The sequence below is a fragment of the Eublepharis macularius genome, chromosome 12 (genome assembly GCF_028583425.1).
Source record: "Eublepharis macularius isolate TG4126 chromosome 12, MPM_Emac_v1.0, whole genome shotgun sequence".
Taxonomy (NCBI): Eukaryota; Metazoa; Chordata; class Lepidosauria; order Squamata; family Eublepharidae; genus Eublepharis; species Eublepharis macularius.
Genome location: NC_072801.1, coordinates 39,309,290 through 39,328,431, shown reverse-complemented (window position 1 = coordinate 39,328,431; position 19,142 = coordinate 39,309,290). Strand labels below are relative to the sequence as shown.

At 48.5% G+C, this 19,142-nt stretch overlaps 1 protein-coding gene across 1 annotated transcript; it reads right to left on the bottom strand.

The window, feature by feature from the left end:
- On the bottom strand, positions 1-2,688 carry EIF1 (eukaryotic translation initiation factor 1). The gene is made up of 4 exons (XM_054995444.1): positions 2,504-2,688; positions 1,288-1,451; positions 975-1,076; positions 1-734 (listed from the first exon to the last, which is right to left on the bottom strand). The coding sequence occupies exons 1-4, from the start codon at positions 2,532-2,534 to the stop codon at positions 690-692; spliced, it is 342 nt and encodes a 113-aa protein (XP_054851419.1). The 5' UTR covers positions 2,535-2,688; the 3' UTR covers positions 1-689.
- Between the last annotated feature and the right edge of the window lie 16,454 nt (positions 2,689-19,142).

The following is a 19,142-nucleotide window of genomic DNA, read 5'->3' as shown; positions in this document are numbered from 1 at the left end:
TGTTTCTGAAAACCATTTTTATTTAAATAAGTGTTTAAATACATTACACAGAACATCAGGATTCAAACCAAGAACTGTTGCTTCACAGCACTGTTAGTTGCTAAAGTGGCACTCCGTGATGACATGCTAGTTTAAAACATCTCCCTCATCTTAACTCCAAGCCACAGATCCCAAGTCTGCTAACTCCTGTGTCTTTGGGTTTGGTCACCTCAGTGCCCGTCTTGGCACAAAAGGGTTTTAGTTTCTGCATCCCTCCCATGACTTCTTCAGTTATAAGATGGTAATTCAGACCCAGGCCTCTGCCATTTAATGTCACAGTTCAAAGACAATGACAGGAATCTTTAGATATTAGCCTCAGTTTCTATGAAATAAGGTGGGGTCCAATATGATTGAGGCAGTTTCTGAGACACAGCTGAAACATCCATTGTCTTACTAGGACCTTCTCACGTAGAATAAGCTTCTGGCTTGACATCACCACAATGGGGGCCGGGTTTAAATGAGGGACAGCAAGACAACATGGGCTCTTGTCAGTTTATTACATTGCTGAGTTACACTAGTCCGGACTAAAAAGGAAACCTGATGCGATTACATTATGTAAGATGGCTTGTTTTTAAACTGGTCATGTGGGAAACAAGGTTTCTCATTGCAGGGAAGCCTTCTCCCTTGAGACTTCAATGACCCACTGACACTTAAAACCCATGGACCTTCAGCTGGTCATCTTTAGCCAGTCCGATCTGTAGAAAGAAAGATGCAAAATGAGTTTTCACTAAACAAATCCAAGAACACAAACAGGCAAACATGCTACGAGTTCTAGCAACCATCACCAATGGCAACCAAACCATCCTACCTCTGACCCTGCAAGGATGCAAGAGATTTTCAATTTAGTTGCCTTAATTTGACAACCACCCCTCCTTATTCAAATGTAAAGAAAACTGCACTGATCCAAGAAGCTGCAGACTGAAAGGGCTCCTTACCTCAATGAGGAACTGACAGATGTTCTTACGCTGGTCCCCCTGAAGCTGAATCACTTCTCCATACTCTGGGTGCTCAATCACAGTACCATTACAGGCAAACTTCTACAAGAACAAAAAGGATACAAACTCATCAGATCTGGGAAACTGCATGCATCTGAATATAAGACTGGTTAGCTGCTTTTACTGAAATGTACTCGTCACAAATCTCCAAGGCAGACACAGGTTTCTGACAGACCACTAGTTATTCTCCAAGCCAGCTTTAGCCCTCCTTAGGTAAAGTTGCAAGCCCATTGCCCTTCTTGATTCTACTCACCTTCTTGAAGGCCTTCACCAGTTTCTTTTTATCATAATCATCGGCAATGCCTTGGACGGTGGTGAGAGTTTTTCTGCCGTTCCTCTGCTGGATCCTTATATGGATGTAGTCCTCAGTCCCAGCAGGAAGTAAGTCATCACCCTTACTTGCATCAGCAAAGGGGTCTGGTAAAAGCAAAGAATAATATTTTAAGTATACAACTCAGCGCCAAACTAGCTGTATCTTACAGCACCAGAAATCCCCTGCTGGTGGAACAGTGAGCAAAGCTTATCCTTCCAACATCACTCCTCATACTGGAGAGGAATACATAAGCCAACTTTCCAATGAAACTTTCACAGGGCCTTTATAGGAAGGCTTTTGCCATTTTAAATCTACCACCTTGCAGACGCCTCCAATACATTTAACCAAGTCCTAGAGTTCCGTCCAGCTCTCCTTCCTCGCCAGGCACAAACCACCATTTCCCCAGCCGCCCACGTGATCACCAGGAGCCGCCCCTCCTGTTCTCGGGCTGACGCAACAACCAGGAATTAGCAACTGCGTCACCGAAAGAGGGGGCGAGGAAGAAAAAGCGGCAGCGGCGGCGGCGGCGAGGAAGAAAAAGCGGTGTGGGGGGGGGGAGAAGAACAGGGGGAAAGGCAACAGGGGCTACTTTATCAATGCCCCTGCTTGCCTGCTGAACATCGCCTTTTCCAGTGACATACAGCTCCGTTTCTGGCCTGGAAGCCAGGCTTTGTCCTTCGAGTTCCTACGCCCCTCTCTCAACGTCCTGCCATCACATCGCTCCACAACCACTTCCCTCCCACCCCCATATTCCTGCATCGCTTCCGTGCCGTCCTTTCCCTTCCACACATTCACAGGCCTCTCTCTGCTGTACCCGCAGGGGCATTTCCACCTCCTGCACCCGAGCCCACTACTCTTCTGCCACCCTGAACTGGGACTCCCTTGCCGCCCCCTCCCCGCCTTTTGGAAGATTCCGACTAGCCACAGCCCCCCCCCTTCCTTTAGGGAAACCAGTCTCCTGTTGGAAAGAAGGCCCCGCCCAAACCGCACCACTGGCCCCGCCCCAGAATTCGAAGCCCCCCGCCTGCCCAACCAAGCCCCGCCCCTCCCTGGACATTCGAAGGCCGCCGCCCTCCTTAGCCCCTCCCTTTCCCCCTCACGATCCTTCGCCCTCCCTCGCGCCTTTTCGGAGGCGCCCCCCGGCCGCCCTCCTCACCGAAGGAGTGGAGGTTCTGGATAGCGGACATACGACGCGCTTCGCTTCCCTTTTTCCTGTGGCGGAGGCGGCAGCAGGGGCGACGGCAGTAGTCAGCGGCGGGAGAGGGCGACGGCGAAGGAGCTCTTCAGCCTCTGAGGGGGGAACACCAAAAAAAGGAAAAGACGGCAGGAAAGGCGGGATTAAATGGCCGACGGTTTATATAGCCGGTCCGCCTTTATGACGTCAACGCGCACCGGGAGGCAAGAGAAGCAATTGGCTAGGACAAGGGGGAGGGCAGGACGGTGGTGGGAGGGGGCGGGGCGAAAGGGTTGCGGCTGTGCGTCCCTAAGGCTCCGCCCGCCCTAACCCCCGTTTCAAGGTGGCCGTTGCGCTTGCGTTCTTTTTGATGCAGGCAAAACAAGGCTGTCCTTGTGACGTCAACAGGCGCCAGGGGCTGAGGAAGGGGATTCGCTGTAAAGAAATGGGAGGCTGGGAAAGCAACGGCGTGTCTCTTCTTATCTTCGTGTCTCTCTATTTGTTGGTTGTGCTGCGCCTCCCTCTGCAGCACCAGAGGGTGCTTGCGCAGTTCGTGATGCAAAGCTTGGATGGGTCATGGGAAACGCACCCGTTTGGGGAAAGGGAAATGAGCAGCTGCGCATGCGCTTGAACTGGGGAGACTTGTTTGTTCCGTTGTGGCGCATGCGTGAGGGATTGTTTTAGCGGAGGGAGGGAGGTTCGGTTTTCACATTACAGAGCGTTGCAAGCGATTAAAATGGCCAAGTGTTCGAAGCGCCAGACCCCGGAGCGTTTAAGTGGTCTGAATGCATTTCATTCCCTTGCGAGTGGAATGCTTTTTGTATATGACCAGAGGCACATGTCTTTTTTTGTTGTTAACCTTGCTCTGGTGTATGTGACAGTGACCGAATAAAATGCATTTTATGTAGTAGCTGCCAGGCTATGATCTAGTAGTCAGCAGATGCCTTCGCGCATGTCACACGCTTTAAGCTGTCGCCTATTCGATTCCTCAAATGGATGTCTGCATTTTAGCTTCTGTACATAGTGAGGTCCAGCTGGCCAGCAAAAGGGACCCATGTAAGGATACTGCTTTCTATCCAGCAGAGCAGGCAGAATGCAGCCATTTTGCTCCGTCCAGCAGAATGGCTGCAGAGCAGGCTGAAATTCAACAAGTGAAGCATTTTCTGTCACGCACCTAATGACAGCAGCTTTGGACTCAAAAGCTTATGGGAGGATAAATTTTGTGAGCCTTCAAGGTGTCTCCAGTCTCACGTTACTGTGTCGTCCTCATGCAGGGAGGAAATGTCTGCCGAGTTTCTGCCTGTCATGGAAATTGAGGAGGAGACTGCAAACGAACTTCCACTCTGACTCAGTAATGTTCTGGTTCTTTCTATATCTAATATGCTTTTGGTGCCAATTTAATAATAATGCTAGTGGGGGGGGAGATGTCCTAGGGTTCTCATTTGTCTGCTTTTGGAGGACAAACTGCCAGTGTGCAGCTGATTGGTGGGTGGAAGCAGGCCAGCTGAGAGGGCACAATCATTGTCCCTGAGTGATGATACGCCTTCAGGTGCAACCTGGAAGCAACAGTGTCACGCCAGGGGTGATGCTTTAGCATCTGCCAAAAGCATAGCATTTTTGCCCCCAAAGTCTGGGTTTGTCCGAGTTCTAAAGTGTCACCCCTGGCATGACACTGTCACTTCTGGCTTGTGGTGGAAGTTGTCATTGTACAGTGACAGCAATAGCACCTTACCTGGTAAGTTCCTGCCTCCCTCCATCTGCTGATTGCTAGGCCATGCTAGGTCTTTCCTGCTGTGAACTCCGTGCTTGCTTCTGCTTCATATCCCCTTCCAGTGGTCCTGGGGCTTCATGTATGCTGTGTTCTTTGGCGGAGGGGCGGGGATCTTATTGTGGCTGTGAGCATTTTTAGAACTTTGGAGAACATTTCTAGGTGGCCTCATGAAATGGCTTCCATGAGTTGGGGAAGGTATAGCCAACTACAAAATGGCTTTCATGGGGGTTGGGGCCAATCATGTTGGGATGTTCCAAGCCAACTGTCTTCCTGTGATGAAGGCAGCCATTTCCATACGAGTGCTTCCTGCAGATACAAAGGTAATGCCTCCTGGCAGCTTACCAGTTGCCCGCTGGTGGTGGGCAATCTCCCTGGGGTTTGCATGGTTGACCACTAATCACTGGTGATCAGTAGGAGGTGGCAAACCCCCTGGCGATTGCCCGCCACTGGCAGAAAACCCAGGAAAGCGTGCACCAGGCACACTCCTGGCAGGGCACGACAATGTCATTTCCTGAAGTGATGTTGTCACACCAGCTGCCGACGTGTTCCTGTGCTTTGCTGGAGCCAGTTTTGGTCCCAAGAGGGCCAGCATTAGCCCCGCACAAAGCACAGGAGCACTCGCATTGCTGGAGTGATGATCTCACTTCCTGGACATGATGGTATCATGCATCTTTGGGAGCATGCATGCAGTTTGTGTGAGCAAGGAGACAAGATCAGGTCCTGGGCTCTTCTGAAGCAAGGATTGGTTTGGCACTTTGACGGGGGAAGTGAGCCTCAGGAAACAATTAACAGGACCTATAGCATCTATGGGCACCATATTAGGAATCACTGCTCTGTTCTTAAGGCTATTGTCAACTCTCCTGGCTTTCAACCCTCTCTTTTGAGGTCTCCCATGAGGGTCCCTGCTGCAACTTCATACCCAGCATCCTATGGTCACTGGGTCAGTTGAGCTGGTTTTGGTCCTGGGGCAACTACTTGTCTGACCTGTACAATATAGTAATGCAGAGAAACAGCAGTTTAAGGCCCCCAGTTAGAACCAGAGAAAATCTGCTTAAACCTGTTTTTTTTGTTTTTCATGGCGTGCAAAGCATATAAACAAGCCTTGAGCAAAGTGCTGTTGGTCAACCTTGCCCCAGATTGTCTATAAGCTATTCCACAGAGGAATGTGACTCAGTCAGTCTCTATAGATTCAAGCAGGAGGATGGATTAACTCTTTCCACCATGGCTTTAGGGGGTCAGGTGCTTGTTTTGTTAAGGTACGCAAACCTGGTTAATTTGTGCAAATGAGGGGAAGTGCTGACTGCCACTGAATCATCTCCTGTGGGACTGCAAGCTTGCAGGTTCATCACACTGGAGGCCGTGGCGTTGCCCATATTCTCTTCCTTGCTGCACAGGGAAGAATAAGTTAGACATTCCTTGAGAGAGGGAGGAAGCTGGTGCTGCTGTGACCAAATTAAACTGAGGATAGTGGCAGAGATGGAGTTCCTGCAAAATTAGACGGATCAGCATTTTTGGATTCAGCCAGGAGTTTTCTTGCACTGATGGTTGGCTGCTTCTGCCTTTCTCTGCAGCTTGGTCCATGAGATATCTGAAGGAGTAAAGCATAGCACTCTTTCTATAGGGGCCTTGCTCTCTGCTTGTAGTCAAGGTCGGGGATGGCCTTCCTGGCAGCTGTAGAGTTAGGTTTCTACATTCCAGGTGAGGACTGAAGTTGTCCCAGAGTTACAAATTATCCCCAGATTACAGAGATCTTTTGCCCTGGAGGAAATGACAGCTTTGGTGGGTGTAGTGTATGACATAACAGCCCTGCTGAGCTCCCTTCCGTCCTCAAATTCTGCCGTCTCCAGGCACGGCCCCCAAATCTCCAGGAATTTCCCCAAACAGAGTTGGCAGCCCTATTAGACTGGATGTGGTCTGCAGTGCAATGCTATCTCCTTGAGTTATGTAGGCCTGCTGTGATTGCTCAGGGAAAGTATTCTGAGTGTGTTCCAAGGTACCATCCATTTTATTATTACATCACATGGTACTGAAAACAGTTTTTGGCTCTAAATCGTGATCTTGACTGAAGCCCAATGAAGGGAAGGAAAAGCCCTGAGCCTTGGAGGTTCTCAAATTGGATTTGGGCCCTCTTTCACAAGGTACAAATGTTCAGGATTCAGTGGTTTATCTCTTCCGCAAGTGAATGCGCAGAGATTTCGTGATGTCACATTGTCCATGTGTGCAGATAGCTTGCTTCTGCATGCAAGGATCTGTGAATGTTGGTTGTTATCCAGCAATAACATTAGAGGAGGAATTGGAATAGCATCTCTCTGACCTCTACCACAATAGCTTAGTTTGTCCAAGCAGGGCCTTCTGGAGGTGCCCCCTTACAAATAGGTAAGGTGAACAACTGCCCGTTCATGAGCACTGTTTGTGACGGTCCCCACCTTGTGGAATGGCCTGTCTGAGGAGGTCAGGATGGCTCCCATGCATCTGGCTTTCCACAAATGATGTAAAACAGAATTGTTCAGGAGGACATTTCTATATAAAGGTAACAAGGCTGTACAGAATGATTCAGGAAGCTGCTTTTTATAAAGAATGAGACTGTAGACTAGACCACTGTGTATAGTATGCATTATTGATTTATTTTATGCCACCTTTAACATTTTAACAGCGCAATCCTATGGCCGGCCCCAACGCCGACGCGGCTGCACTGGTGGTGTGGCAGCGCCGCCGGGCCGGATCCTGTGCCAGCAAAGTGTGGCCGCAGCGGCGCCCGCAGCGGCGCAGAGATGCAATTTTGGAGAACCAGAAAGTGTTGTGGGCGGGTCTGATCCACGGCCGCCGCCAGGCGCAGCCAAAGGGCGCTGTTCCTGACAAGCGTCAGGGGGAGGGGCCAGGAAAGGCGCAGCCTATGGGCAGCACGCGATCCCGGCCAGGCCCCAGAGCAGCAGGCAAACCGCGCCCATGCTGGCAGACTGCCTCGGCTCGTGTGTCGGGCGGGGCTCGCAGTCGGGAAGGAGAGGGGTGGGCGTAGTCTGAGAAGCCTTTCCCCCGTTTGCCCAATGTAGCACCAAGTCCCTGGCGGCCGCGTCCAGAGAGGTTGGCATGGGACTGGCAGGCGCCCTGCCATGAGGAATCCAGGGCAGCAGCCAGTCTCTGGCAGCAGGGGACAGCCCCCAAGTGGTGCCGAAGGGGAGGGCTGGCCTGAGGCCGCCACCAAGAGGCAGACACAGCGGGCCTGCCCCCTCGTCCCCATCCCAAGGCAAAGAACACAGACACCCATTGCACAGAAATCAGCCTTTATTATTATATCATCCCACCTCCCCCAGCAGACGTGAGGAAGGGGAGGCGTGTAGGAGAGCCGCCTGTGCAGCAAAACACCCCACCCCACCCCCAAGGTGGCAGCGGCGGTCACCGGCGAGGCCGGCGGCCGGACCCCCTTGGCCGTCCACGGGCCCAGCCTCTCGCACGCAACTGGGCCCGAGGGAGGGGTGCCTCTGGGGCGGGTGGAGCTGCTGCAGCGGGTGGGGCCGGAGGGTCGAGGATGGCGACGAGCTGCCCAAGCAGGGCTTCGGCACGGACTTGAGAGGCACACCCCACCCCTCCCAACAACCATGGCCTGTTGGCGTGGGAGGCTGGCAACTGCTCCACAGGATTGGATGCGAGGCAGGACGCCCTGGGGTGGAAGGTGTTGGAATGACCAATGGGGCTGCTGCAGACGCCCGAGGGGCTGGACCCACTCTGGGAGGCGGCCGCTCATGGGACTGTGTTGCTGGGGCTGCGGCTGCGATGGGGGCGACCCTCCCCAGGCGCGCGAGACCTCCTGCCCGGGATATGGCATCCGCCTGCCACCACCCTGGATTCTCCATTGGTGGGGGCTAGGGTTCCCGCGAGCGGACCGTTTGCCCTGCCATCTCCCGCCCCCTTGCAGCTGCAGCTCGCACCACCCTCTCCCTGGCTTATCGTGTGCCAGCTACTCTCCCCACCGGGGATCCCCGCTCACATGCCCCGCCCCAACCCTCTACCTGGCCATAGATACAGGGGGGTTAGCCGTGTTAGCCTGTGGTAGCGAATTCAAAAAGGGTCCCGTAGCACCTTTACAACTATCCAATTTTATTGTGGCACAGGCTTCTGAGAATCAAGTTCTCTTCGGCAGATGGGTGGTACAGACACTGGTCAAATACAGAGGAGGAGGGGGGGAGGAGGGAGGGAGGGGGCGGGGAGGCAAGACGGGGTGTGTCGGATACATTTGTGGCAATGTGCAGGTGGGGAGATGTGACGGGAGTGTTGGGGGAGGGGCGGAGGACGAAGTCAGACTCGCAGACACAGAAAACAGTTGTTGTACATCTCGTTTTATTGCACTGGAAAGAGCGGGCTTGCGTTTAGGCTGGCGAGGGAGCCGGAGCATTCCACACAGCCCTCCTTCCCGCTCGGAGGGGCGGGGCTGGGATGCAGGCCGCGGCGCGACGGTGCTTCCTGGGCTGCAGCCAACCGTCCGTCAGAGATGTTTGGGGAGGGCGGGGCGCGGGGGAGCAGCCATGCCCTGGACGTGCCTGTGGGGGAAAAAGACACGTGTGGGCTTTGCCTCATTCCACTGGCAAGGCAAGCCCCACACTCCGCCATCCGGGGGGGGGTTGCACATGGTCGAGGGCAGCAGCTGATGCATGACGGTCTGGTGAGGATGCACTCGGCCTTGGCAAGCCTTTACCTTTAAGGGAGAGAATGAGCTGGTCACAACAAACACCTGGCCACATGTGGTTTTCGAGGCGCCTGCCTCTGAGGCAGCCAGGGGCGGCCATGGTTGCCCCCCACCCCTGCTGGGCCTCACCCAAAGCGGCAAGTGAGCGGGTGGGTTCAGGTGAATGGGCGGTTTGCACTAATTTGCGGAATGCCCCCCCACCTCCTCCTTACCTGTCAGCGCTCCGTCGGTCATCACCAGGTGGGAGCGCCAGAGTCAGGGCACCTGCAAGGAAACGGGAGAGCATGCGGTTAATTTGCAAAGTGTCATTCCCTTCTGCCACGGAAGGGTTAGTTTGTTTGTGCTTAGTTAGAAGCAACTAGCATGCATCAGTTAGCTGTGGAGTCATTCTTTCTATCACGGTAGAAAGAGAGTTAGGCAGACATTTGCACCTCTTCCCCTTTATGCGAAGTTCCCCCAGTTTTTCGCAAAGTCCCCGGAGTGCATTCTGCGCCTGCCAATGTGAATGCCCTCAGCCCGTTTCGGTTTTCAAAGGGGCAATGCCACTCAGCAGACGGGCAGAGCCTCCGGCCGAGTGCTCACTTACCTGGGGGTTTGGGCGGCGCTGGCCGGATGTTTTGTAGGGCGCGGTCGCAGGTGATTGGGTGCAGAGAGGGGGGCTCGTCCACGCCGGGCGCGCACGCTGATTGGTCCCCGGGATAGTTCTCATCCTATGCTCCTTCGGGCCATAGGGGCGGGGCGAGGCGCTCACAGAGGGGGCTGATTTTTCGCCGTTCCATGGACGCCTATGGGCTACGCCTTCTTTTTCCGTGGCGTAGCTTTTTTGCGCCGCTGTGGGCGTTCCCGCTTCTGGAGGAGCTTAGGGAGCGGACTAACTCTGACCCCGCCTTGCTCCCCGCCCCCCCCTGCGTCGGCGTAGGGCTCTACGCCACTTCTGCGCCGCCGCCCGGGCGCCTGTGGCTTGCACCGGTGCTGGCCCGCCGGCGGGCCAGCGCCACGTCCCAGCGCGGGCGGAAGGCCACTTACGCGGGCGTACGGGCTAGATGCGCCCTCGCAAGCCTTAGTTCGGTTCCTGTTCACTTTCCGTGCCCTTCTTAGGATTGGGCTGCCCATGTATATATAAATACCAAAACATATAGGCATAGAAACAAACAAATGCTTGCCGAGTGACCTTGGTCTAGTTGCACACTCTCAGCCTAACCTACCTCACAGGGTTGTTGAGAGAATAAAATGGAGAGGAGAATGATGTAAGCTGCTTTGGTCCTCATTGAGAAGAAAGTTGGGGTAAAAATAAAGGAAAATAAAATATATGTATCTGCTTGCTGTAGATATTATCCTGCTTCCACTGCATTTTCTGTTACTTATATAATGCGGTTTCCTTCTACTACACAGATGCAAAAGCACATGCAAGGCTGAAATGGTGTCCCATCGCACAAGGAAAAGGAACATCCGCTCCACAGCTCTCTCACAGTTGCTAAAGCAGTTGAGCATTTGTTTAACTCAGGGAGGGAATTTGGTATGTTTGCCTGCGGAACGTATCCACCGTAAAGTTAATGGCAGCCAGGGCTGGTGCTAGGCTTTTTTACGCCCTAGCCAATGATAAATACTTGCGCCCCCCCCCCCCCACCGCTAACCAATTTTTTAAAAACAGATGAATTGTTGGAAAAATGTAAGGCACAAAACTTGAAATTGCTAATTTTTTTAAAAAATGCGAGAAGTAATACAGCAATCTTTCATTTTCTTTCTCAAATACAACTCAGTTTTAGCACACAAATCATCCTTAAACATAAAAGGAAACCATGTTGCTAACGACTCACTTCTTATTCCTGCGCAGGGGCAGTATGTGGGGATAAGAAGCGAGTCGGGAAAAACAGTTTGCCTCCCCACCGCCTCCAGAGGCTCAGAAAGGTGCAGTGTGGCTGTGGGAAGGCCCATTGCCATGGAACCAGGCCTTCCCACCACCTCGGGGCCCGGTGCGGCCCAGCCCAGAAGTCCACTGCGGCATGGGGCTACCTGGCCTGTAGCGGACCAGCAGCCTGCTGCAGTGTGAAGCAGCTCACTGTGATGCAGGGCGGCCCCAGCCCAGCCCACTGCAGTGCAGGGCTGCCCGGCTCATTGTGACAAGGGGCTGCCTGGCCCATCGGCCTGCTGCAGCTTAGAGGCGCCTGGCCCATTGGGGCACAGGGCTGCCCAGCTCAGTCACCTGCTGTGGTGCAGGGTGGCCCAGCCTGGTGGCCCGCTGCAGCACAGGACGGCTCCGTTCAGCACTCACTGCTAGAGCCCATTTTATTATGTCACAACAGGCTCTGGCACTAGTTTTGAATCCTATGAAATGTGATGCTAAAATTTAAGTTTCTTGAATGTTTCAATTTTTTTAAAAAAAATATTTTTATTAACATTTTAAAATCAGTGAACAGAGTTTACAAAGAACAACAAAGTAATAAACTATATACAATTCTGTACAGGAATACTTAATCATGATTGGTATAGCTTTGAACAAGAAACAAGGATAACAGATAATAGTTGAATGTTTCAATTTCAAGAACATCAAAATCTCATTTTGCGTGCCTTTTTCTTTGCAAATTTTATCACCAATTTCTTCATGTCAAGTGCTGATACTTGGGCATGTTCAGTTGATATATTTGCCAAACCAACTAGTCTCTTTTGCAGCATTGTTGAATGTTATGTACATTTTTATAAGTTTGAGCTTTGAGAAACTGCATTCCCTACTTGCCACTGACACTGGAAGTGTGAGAAGGATTATTAGAGCAACAGAAACATTAGGCACACTATCCAGGAGTTTTTGTTGCAATATGAAGAAAAGTTCTCCTTGTGGTGACATAGACTTTGGAAGACTTCGAACTATTGCTGTAAGTTCACAGCACAGATCTCCAGCATCAATATCTTTGTTTCTCTAGTTCATCAGCGATTTTTCCAAATTCCTGCAGGCCTTATGTATGTCTTCAATAATTTTTTTGTTGATACAGTATGTATCTTACAGGAAGCCAAATAGGGAATTATATTGGCTGAATCCACACGTCTAAAGTTTTCTGCTTCCCCCCCGCCCATTATTCGCTTCTCAGAGGGCTGTTCACATTCTCTTAGCTCAATCCCGCCATTCTCTCTCGTCTTTCGCGTTGCGCCTCAGACGAATTTGTCATGTGTTCAAATGCTTCTCTTGTGCAGTTCTCACCGTGGATGTGGACAAATAGAAGCATTTCACAAGGAGACCGCCTCCTTCAAATCACCCCACTTCTGTGTTTGCAGCCTTTTCAGAACACCATCCCTCTTTGCTGTGCAATAATCAAGCTTTTCCACTCTCCGCAGCATGCCTGCCTGCCCGCGCTTCCCCCCCCCTTTTTAAAGGGGACTTTCCCAGCATTGTTGCACAATCCCAGCCATAAATCTTAATCGGGGTGCTCCAAAATCCCCGTGGAGACATCAAGGGGTGGCGTCATTTCCATTTCCGTGTCATTTTTAGGATGCCGAACAGTCGGAAATATCGGCTGTTTAAATTTTTTTTAAAAAAACTTGAAATTACCGTTATAGCGGAAATCCGTCATTCCAACATTACATTCAAACATCAAATAATTAGTCTGCCCGTTTGGAGAGTTTGGATCACCCCCACCTTAAATATCAGTTCAAATTAGCCCGCCAGAAGAATGGTCCAATGGATTTCAAAGAAGAAGGCATAGAATAACATTAACCACAGGCATCATAGGGGCGTGGCCTCGCCATAGCAATTTAGCAAAAAAACGCTATAGCAGAAATCTGATGAAAAAATGAAAAAAAAATGAACGCGATGTCGTCATCGGCGACATCGGATCTAAACTCGCCCCGTATTGTGCGATTCTACCAGGGATGTGGACAAAGTATAGCATGAGGCAGCAGCAGTAAGAGAAGGGATGTGAACACAGACTGGGACATTGCGGGATAGAATCCAGTGCGATTAATGCACATGAAAAGTGGAAGGTAGGGAAGTGTGGATTTGGCCATTGTTGTAGCCGTTGGAATCTCTCTTCAACAGATTGTATGGCCATGTTTAAGACAGCATAACAGAAACCTCCTCTGAATTTCTGCTTTGGATCTTGTGGCGCCTCTTCTTGGGCCTCATACTCAAACTGCTGTTTCCTTCTCCTTTTTCTAACTTGTTCTGACTCGAATTTTGGTAGTATTCCAAGCTCCTTTACAATCTCAGGATCTATCAAAACTTATTGAAAACACTCATCACACCTGATTGTCTGTTGAGAGGACCATTCCCCCTACCCTGTTGGGGGATGCTCAATATGTTTTCTCCCCCACTCCTGCCCTGTTTGCCAACTTAGAGGTAGACCACAGTGGCTGAAGCCAATGGGACTTTTGCAAGTGATAGGGGGTGTAGAGAAAAACTTAAGATGTTATAATTATATTCTATAGCACTGTTGTAGTATTTATTTTAAAATAAAAATATAAATTGTTAGTTGCTTTGTAAAAAGAAACTAATCTGTTGAAAACTATGCCCCTCTGATCGGTTCTGCGCCTCTCTGAGGTCTGCGCCCTTGGTGGCCACATACTTAGGTCTAATGGTAGCAGGTTTTCCTTTCTTTCTTCCAAGCAGGCATACTACTTATCACAGAGAGTGGAGACAATATAGAATATATATTCTTCCCTACCTCTGCCTTTGTCTTTTTTAAAAAATGTAAAACACAAAACAAGTGCAAATACAGCCCAGCTAAGAACATTCACATAATTGGTAATGTTGATAAGGACCTGTGTTTGTGTCATCTGCCTCCAAATTTGCTTCCTGGCCTAATTCAAAGTGTTGGCTTTGACCTTTAAAGCCCTTTTCAGTTCGGGGGCAAGTATACTTTAAGGACCACCTACTTGCATACGAGCCTCCCAGGTCACTCTGGTCATCTTCAGAGGCTCTGCTTTGGATGGCCCTGACATCTGAGGTTGAATGAGTGGCATTGGAATGGCAACCCACGAAAGGGACTTAGGGCCAAGCTACAAGTGACAAATGACACTTGAATGGCACGTGGATCAAGTGGAGCGCAAATGGAGGGCAAGTGAACAGGGAGGAATACACTTGCCATTCAAATGTCATTCGTCACGTGTAGCTTGGCCCTTAGTCACAGTGCCAAAACTCTGGAACTCCCTCTATTTGTCTATCTCCCTCTATTGTTGTCTTCTGCCAGCAGGTGAAGACTTTTTTGTTTGGTTTGGTGTTCCCTCACTAACTTTTATTAGCCCTCTTCCCTGTTTGTGTGTTTACGGGTTAGGTTTAATTGTCTCATTTAATTGTTTAAATCTTTAAAATATACTTATCTGTAGCCCAGGCAGATCTCAGATGCTATGCAAGGTCGGCTTGGGTTATTAATTGGATGGGAGACCTCCAAAGAAGACCTGGGTGACAGAAGCCGGCAGTTGCAAATCCCTTCTATTAATCTCTTGCCTTGAAGACCCCAGCAGAGGTTGCCATAAGTCAGCTATTATTTGAAGGCATTTTCCACCACCACTGTGAGAGTTGATGTGGTATAGTGGTTAGAGTGTCAGACTAGGCCCTGGGTTTGAATCCCCACTCTGCCATGGAAGCTTGCTGGGTGATCTTGGCAGCTGCTTTGGGTCCTAGGGTTGCCAGCCTCCAGGGGATGGCTGGAGGTCTCCCGGAATTAAGACTGATCTCCAGATGACAGAGATCAGTTCCCCTGGAGAAAATGGCTGCTTTGGAGAGAGGACTCTATGGTATTATACTGTTCTGAGGCCCCTCCCCAAACCCCACTGTATCCAGGCTCCAACCTCCAAATCTCCAGGAATTTCCCAACCTGGACCTGGCAACCCTATTAGGTCCCCATTGAGGAGAAATGTGGGATATAAATTAAGTAAATAGATACAATGTTTTGGTTCTTTGCTGCCTTATGGACCATAAGTTGGATGGAACGGTGGCATACAAAGGTCCTAAATAAATAATATCTCAAAAATCAATCTCCAGATTGTAATTTTTTTTCATGTAGTTAATGGAATACTACCAACTCAACAAGAATGTCTCCAGTTGTTTCTTATGACTGACTTGTTGAATTTGCCCAATAAGCTCAACCATTTTTTCTCATCCCCAAGATTTAGCAAAACATTCTGAGATGGAAGGTCAACACGACTGACGCCAGTACTTGGCTATGAAATTTAGGTGTCTATTCTCCTTGGTTTCAATAGCTGCAATTTAGCAGCATCCTTTTCTCTGATCTTAAGAGTAAAAGATTAAGAGCAATTAGGGAAAACTTTTGAACTGCTTATACCTAATTTTGACAGCCTGAAAGATATGTTATCTAAACTTTGTCAGATATTCGTTTGTAATAATGAACATCTTGGTAATGACATTAAAAAAGGAATGGAGTGAAAAGTTATATAATGATAGGGTTGGCAACAGGTCTGAAGAAAAATATCTTCTCCTTTTAGATAACATGTGGCTCAATGTGTGGAAATAGGCCACTGAAGCTCTTCATGTCATGAGGGTAAATAACACCCCCTGCTAAATTACATCCAGAGAGAGGACATTTTTTTCTCCAGGCAGTTGGCAGCGCTACACAAGGATATTTCTGGCTCACTATGGGCCACGAAATTATTGTGTTCTTTGTATTTGACTCCTAATCAATTAAAAAAATTGTAATCATTCTAATGATTCCTGTTGGAGTTTTTATTTTATTTTGTAGGCTGGACATGTTTTAAAGTAAAAGCAGACTCCCAACATATGGTGGAGTTGCAGTGCAATTCAAATATACTGGGAAAAATAATATATGCATATGAGACAATAACAGGTCAAAACTTCGTATCTGAACTACTGAATATGTTTTTAATCCTATTGATAATGGAGATTATTTTAAATTGATAGGAATCTGCTGAGGACTGCCTATACCTCTACCCTGCCCTCAATGCCTGCCTTCCTGACAGTACAAGCAAAATGCTTATTGCTCTCCCCTGCAGGCACCCTACCTTTCACAGGAGTGAGGAATGGATGGAAACGTAGCCTCTGTCTTCCCTCTAGGATTGTCAACAGGCTGGGAGAATAATGCCCTGTTGTAGACCTACTGGGGAAATTAAAAACCATTAAGTTTCCAGGTCCTAGTGGCATACACCTGAGAGTTCAGTGAGGATCCAGTGCTGTGGAATATAAAATCCATTCCACCCTGGGCTTGTGAGGAAAGCAGGAACCACTTTCATTAAGATCCCTGGAACTTCACACTTCTGCTTTCAGGTACCATATGCCCTCTGGAAGGTGCACTACTTTACATTTTCAGAAATGCTGCCATACTGGAGAGATCTCCTGTAAGGTGGTTAACAGCAAAGGCAGCTTGTCTCTGCTGTATCTAGGAGATCTGGGGGATGAAACCTGGAAAAACCTGGAGAAAGTGGGGTTTGGGGAGGAAAAGGACCTTGGCATGGCATAATTCCATAGAGCCCACCCCCCAAAGTAGCTATTTTCTCCAGGTGAACTGATCTCTGTGGTCTGAAGATGAGTTGTAATTCCAGGAGATCTCCAGCCACTACCTGGAGGCTGGCAACCCTAGTTGTATCTTGTCCCCTCGCTCCAGAGCAGCCTCAAGGCAGAACATTCCTTCTAACCAGCTTTTCTTCAATATACTTTCCCCCTGCTCCGTTTCATCATAACTGCAGCCTTGGTAGCTGGAATGCCTTGCGGCAGAGATCAGAGCGGGTTGGAGTTGGAGTATGGCTTAAGAGCTGAAACATTTGGCTGAGTCAATAGGAGACTTCAAGTACAGTTTCATTTTGTGGCCTTGCCACTGATGCTCTTCCGACCTTGAGCAAGTTATAACAGTGGAGCAATGCTCACTGTGTAGCACTGGGCTTGTTTCAGCATGTCTCCTTAATTGTTCAGGAGCCTGAGAGCTGACTCACTTCACAAGTAGTTGGGTTGTAGCGTAAAAGACACAGCACAGGCAAAATGTCTAGAAGAAATGTTGTCTCAGCGGAGCTTCAATGATTCAGAATGAAAAAGTTGATTTTCTTTCTTTCTTTCTTTCTTTCTTTCTTTCTTTCTTTCTTTCTTTCTTTCTTTCTTTCTTTCTTTCTTTCTTTCTTTCTTTCTTTCTTTCTTTCTTTCTTTCTTTCTTTCTTCTGAGTTCAGGAAGGTATATGTGATTCTTCCTACTTCCATTTGATCTTCAAAGCAGCACTGTGAGGTAGGTTAGGCTGAGAGAGAGTGACTAGCCAAAGATCACCCATTTAGTTCCCTGCTGTGTGGGGATTTGAACCTCGGTCTCCCCAGTCCGAGTCAATTCTCCAACCAGTACACCACACTGGCTTTAAAAACTTGGTATGTTCTTCAGTCCCCTGGAGAGCATAAGGTTTTCCTGGCAATTACATCAAGCCTTGTATGTGAGCTTTAGGAGAGAATAAAACTGCTGAGTGGCAGGCAGAAATTCAACAGGAATAGCTTTCCATAGTATGTCTCTTCAGGTCACATGCATAAAGCTGCATCTGTTGAATACCTACCCATTTGTCGAAGTTTTAAAGCCACAGGGCCTCTGTCAGGAGAAAATGGGCAAGGAGAAAATGAAAAGGAAGAAAGAATAGTACAGTTCAAAAAATAAAAGTTTGCAAGTCAGAATAGTGAGGAATGGCTAAATGAGATGAATGAGTTGGGAGGGGGATCCAAATTTCAAGGAAGTGACTGTATAATTATAGAGGAGTTCAAGATCTGAGGTCTGTTTGGACATTCTTTGAATGGTTTGAACCCAGGCCTCCCCAATTCAAGTCAAACACTTTATCAACCCAATCCACACCCTGTGATCTGGAACATTTCTGTTCAGCGTTGCAACTTTTAACATACAGCTGGCACCCAGATACATTCCTTTTGTGATATATTGTACTGAACTAATGTTATCCAAGTACGAGATACACATCTAAATTAGGGTTACCAGCTCCAGACAGGGAAATAACTGGAGATTTGGGGGTGGAACTTGGGGAGAGTGGGGTTTGGGGAGGGGCTGGAGCTCAACAATTTATACTCCCATAGAGTCACCCTCCAAAGCAGCCATTTTCTCCAGGGGAACCGATCTCTGTAGTCTGGAGATCAGCTGTAATTCTGGTACATCTCAAGGCCTCATCTGGACATTAATAGCCAAAGAATATATCGTGATGTAACTAAACAATAAATCAATTTTCTTATATTTTCTTATACACACGGACTGCGTTAGGAGCATCTCTTGATGTCTGTATTATCAATACATGAATGGCTCGCTTCTAGAACTTGAAATTGACGTCGGCTCTTCAACCATCTTTGATAAAGAATGGAAATGGGATTAAGAAAGTGAACCGGTCCGCCTGTCAGATGGTCCTTCCATCTACACCCTTTGTTCTGTACTTGCCATTCTCCTGTGAACTTTATGTTTTGAATTATTGCTGAATATGCCAAATCTTGCCTTACTAGCACTTTAATGATTGTTCATAGGACTTTATGTTTACGTATGCACTAACACTTTTTGTACAGCCATTGTGGTGGGAAGCTAGCGTGTAATGATATACATTGAAGGCAGTCCATGTGTATAAGCAAATATTTATTACAAATAATAAGACATTTATATTTGAAAATTGATTTATTGTTTAGTTATTACGTCACAATATATTCATTGGCTATTGACTCTCGTGATTCTCTCTGTACTGGTACTCATCTGGAGGTTGGCAATCCTAGATGGTGCAGTGGTCAGAATGTATGGTGAGAGGATTAAGCTTGTGGATACCCAAATAGGCATCATTACTGAGCCATGAAACTTACTGGGTCATCTTGGTCAGCTGTTCTCTCTTGCCTTAACCTACCTCACAGGGTTGTCGCTTTGAGGGTAAAACGGAAGACAGGAGAACCACACAGCTTTTTGGAGGAAGGGCAGGATAAAAGTGTAATACATACAAAGCACTCTATGTGAACCATGTGCAGAGGTCCCTGAATGCAGGCTTATAGTTTAGACGATTACCATGAGCCGAGAAAGAATCAGAGGAATGGAGAAAAATGTGACCAGCCCACCTGAAATAAATCCTATACATTAATTACTCGAAGGATAAGAATCAAAGGTATCAAAATAGAACATCAACAAGGAAATTCAAAAGATACATTTTAAATTATTTCTTAAAAGGAGGGTAAACAGGTGGTCTGCTGAGTAGAGAGATGTCAATCACAA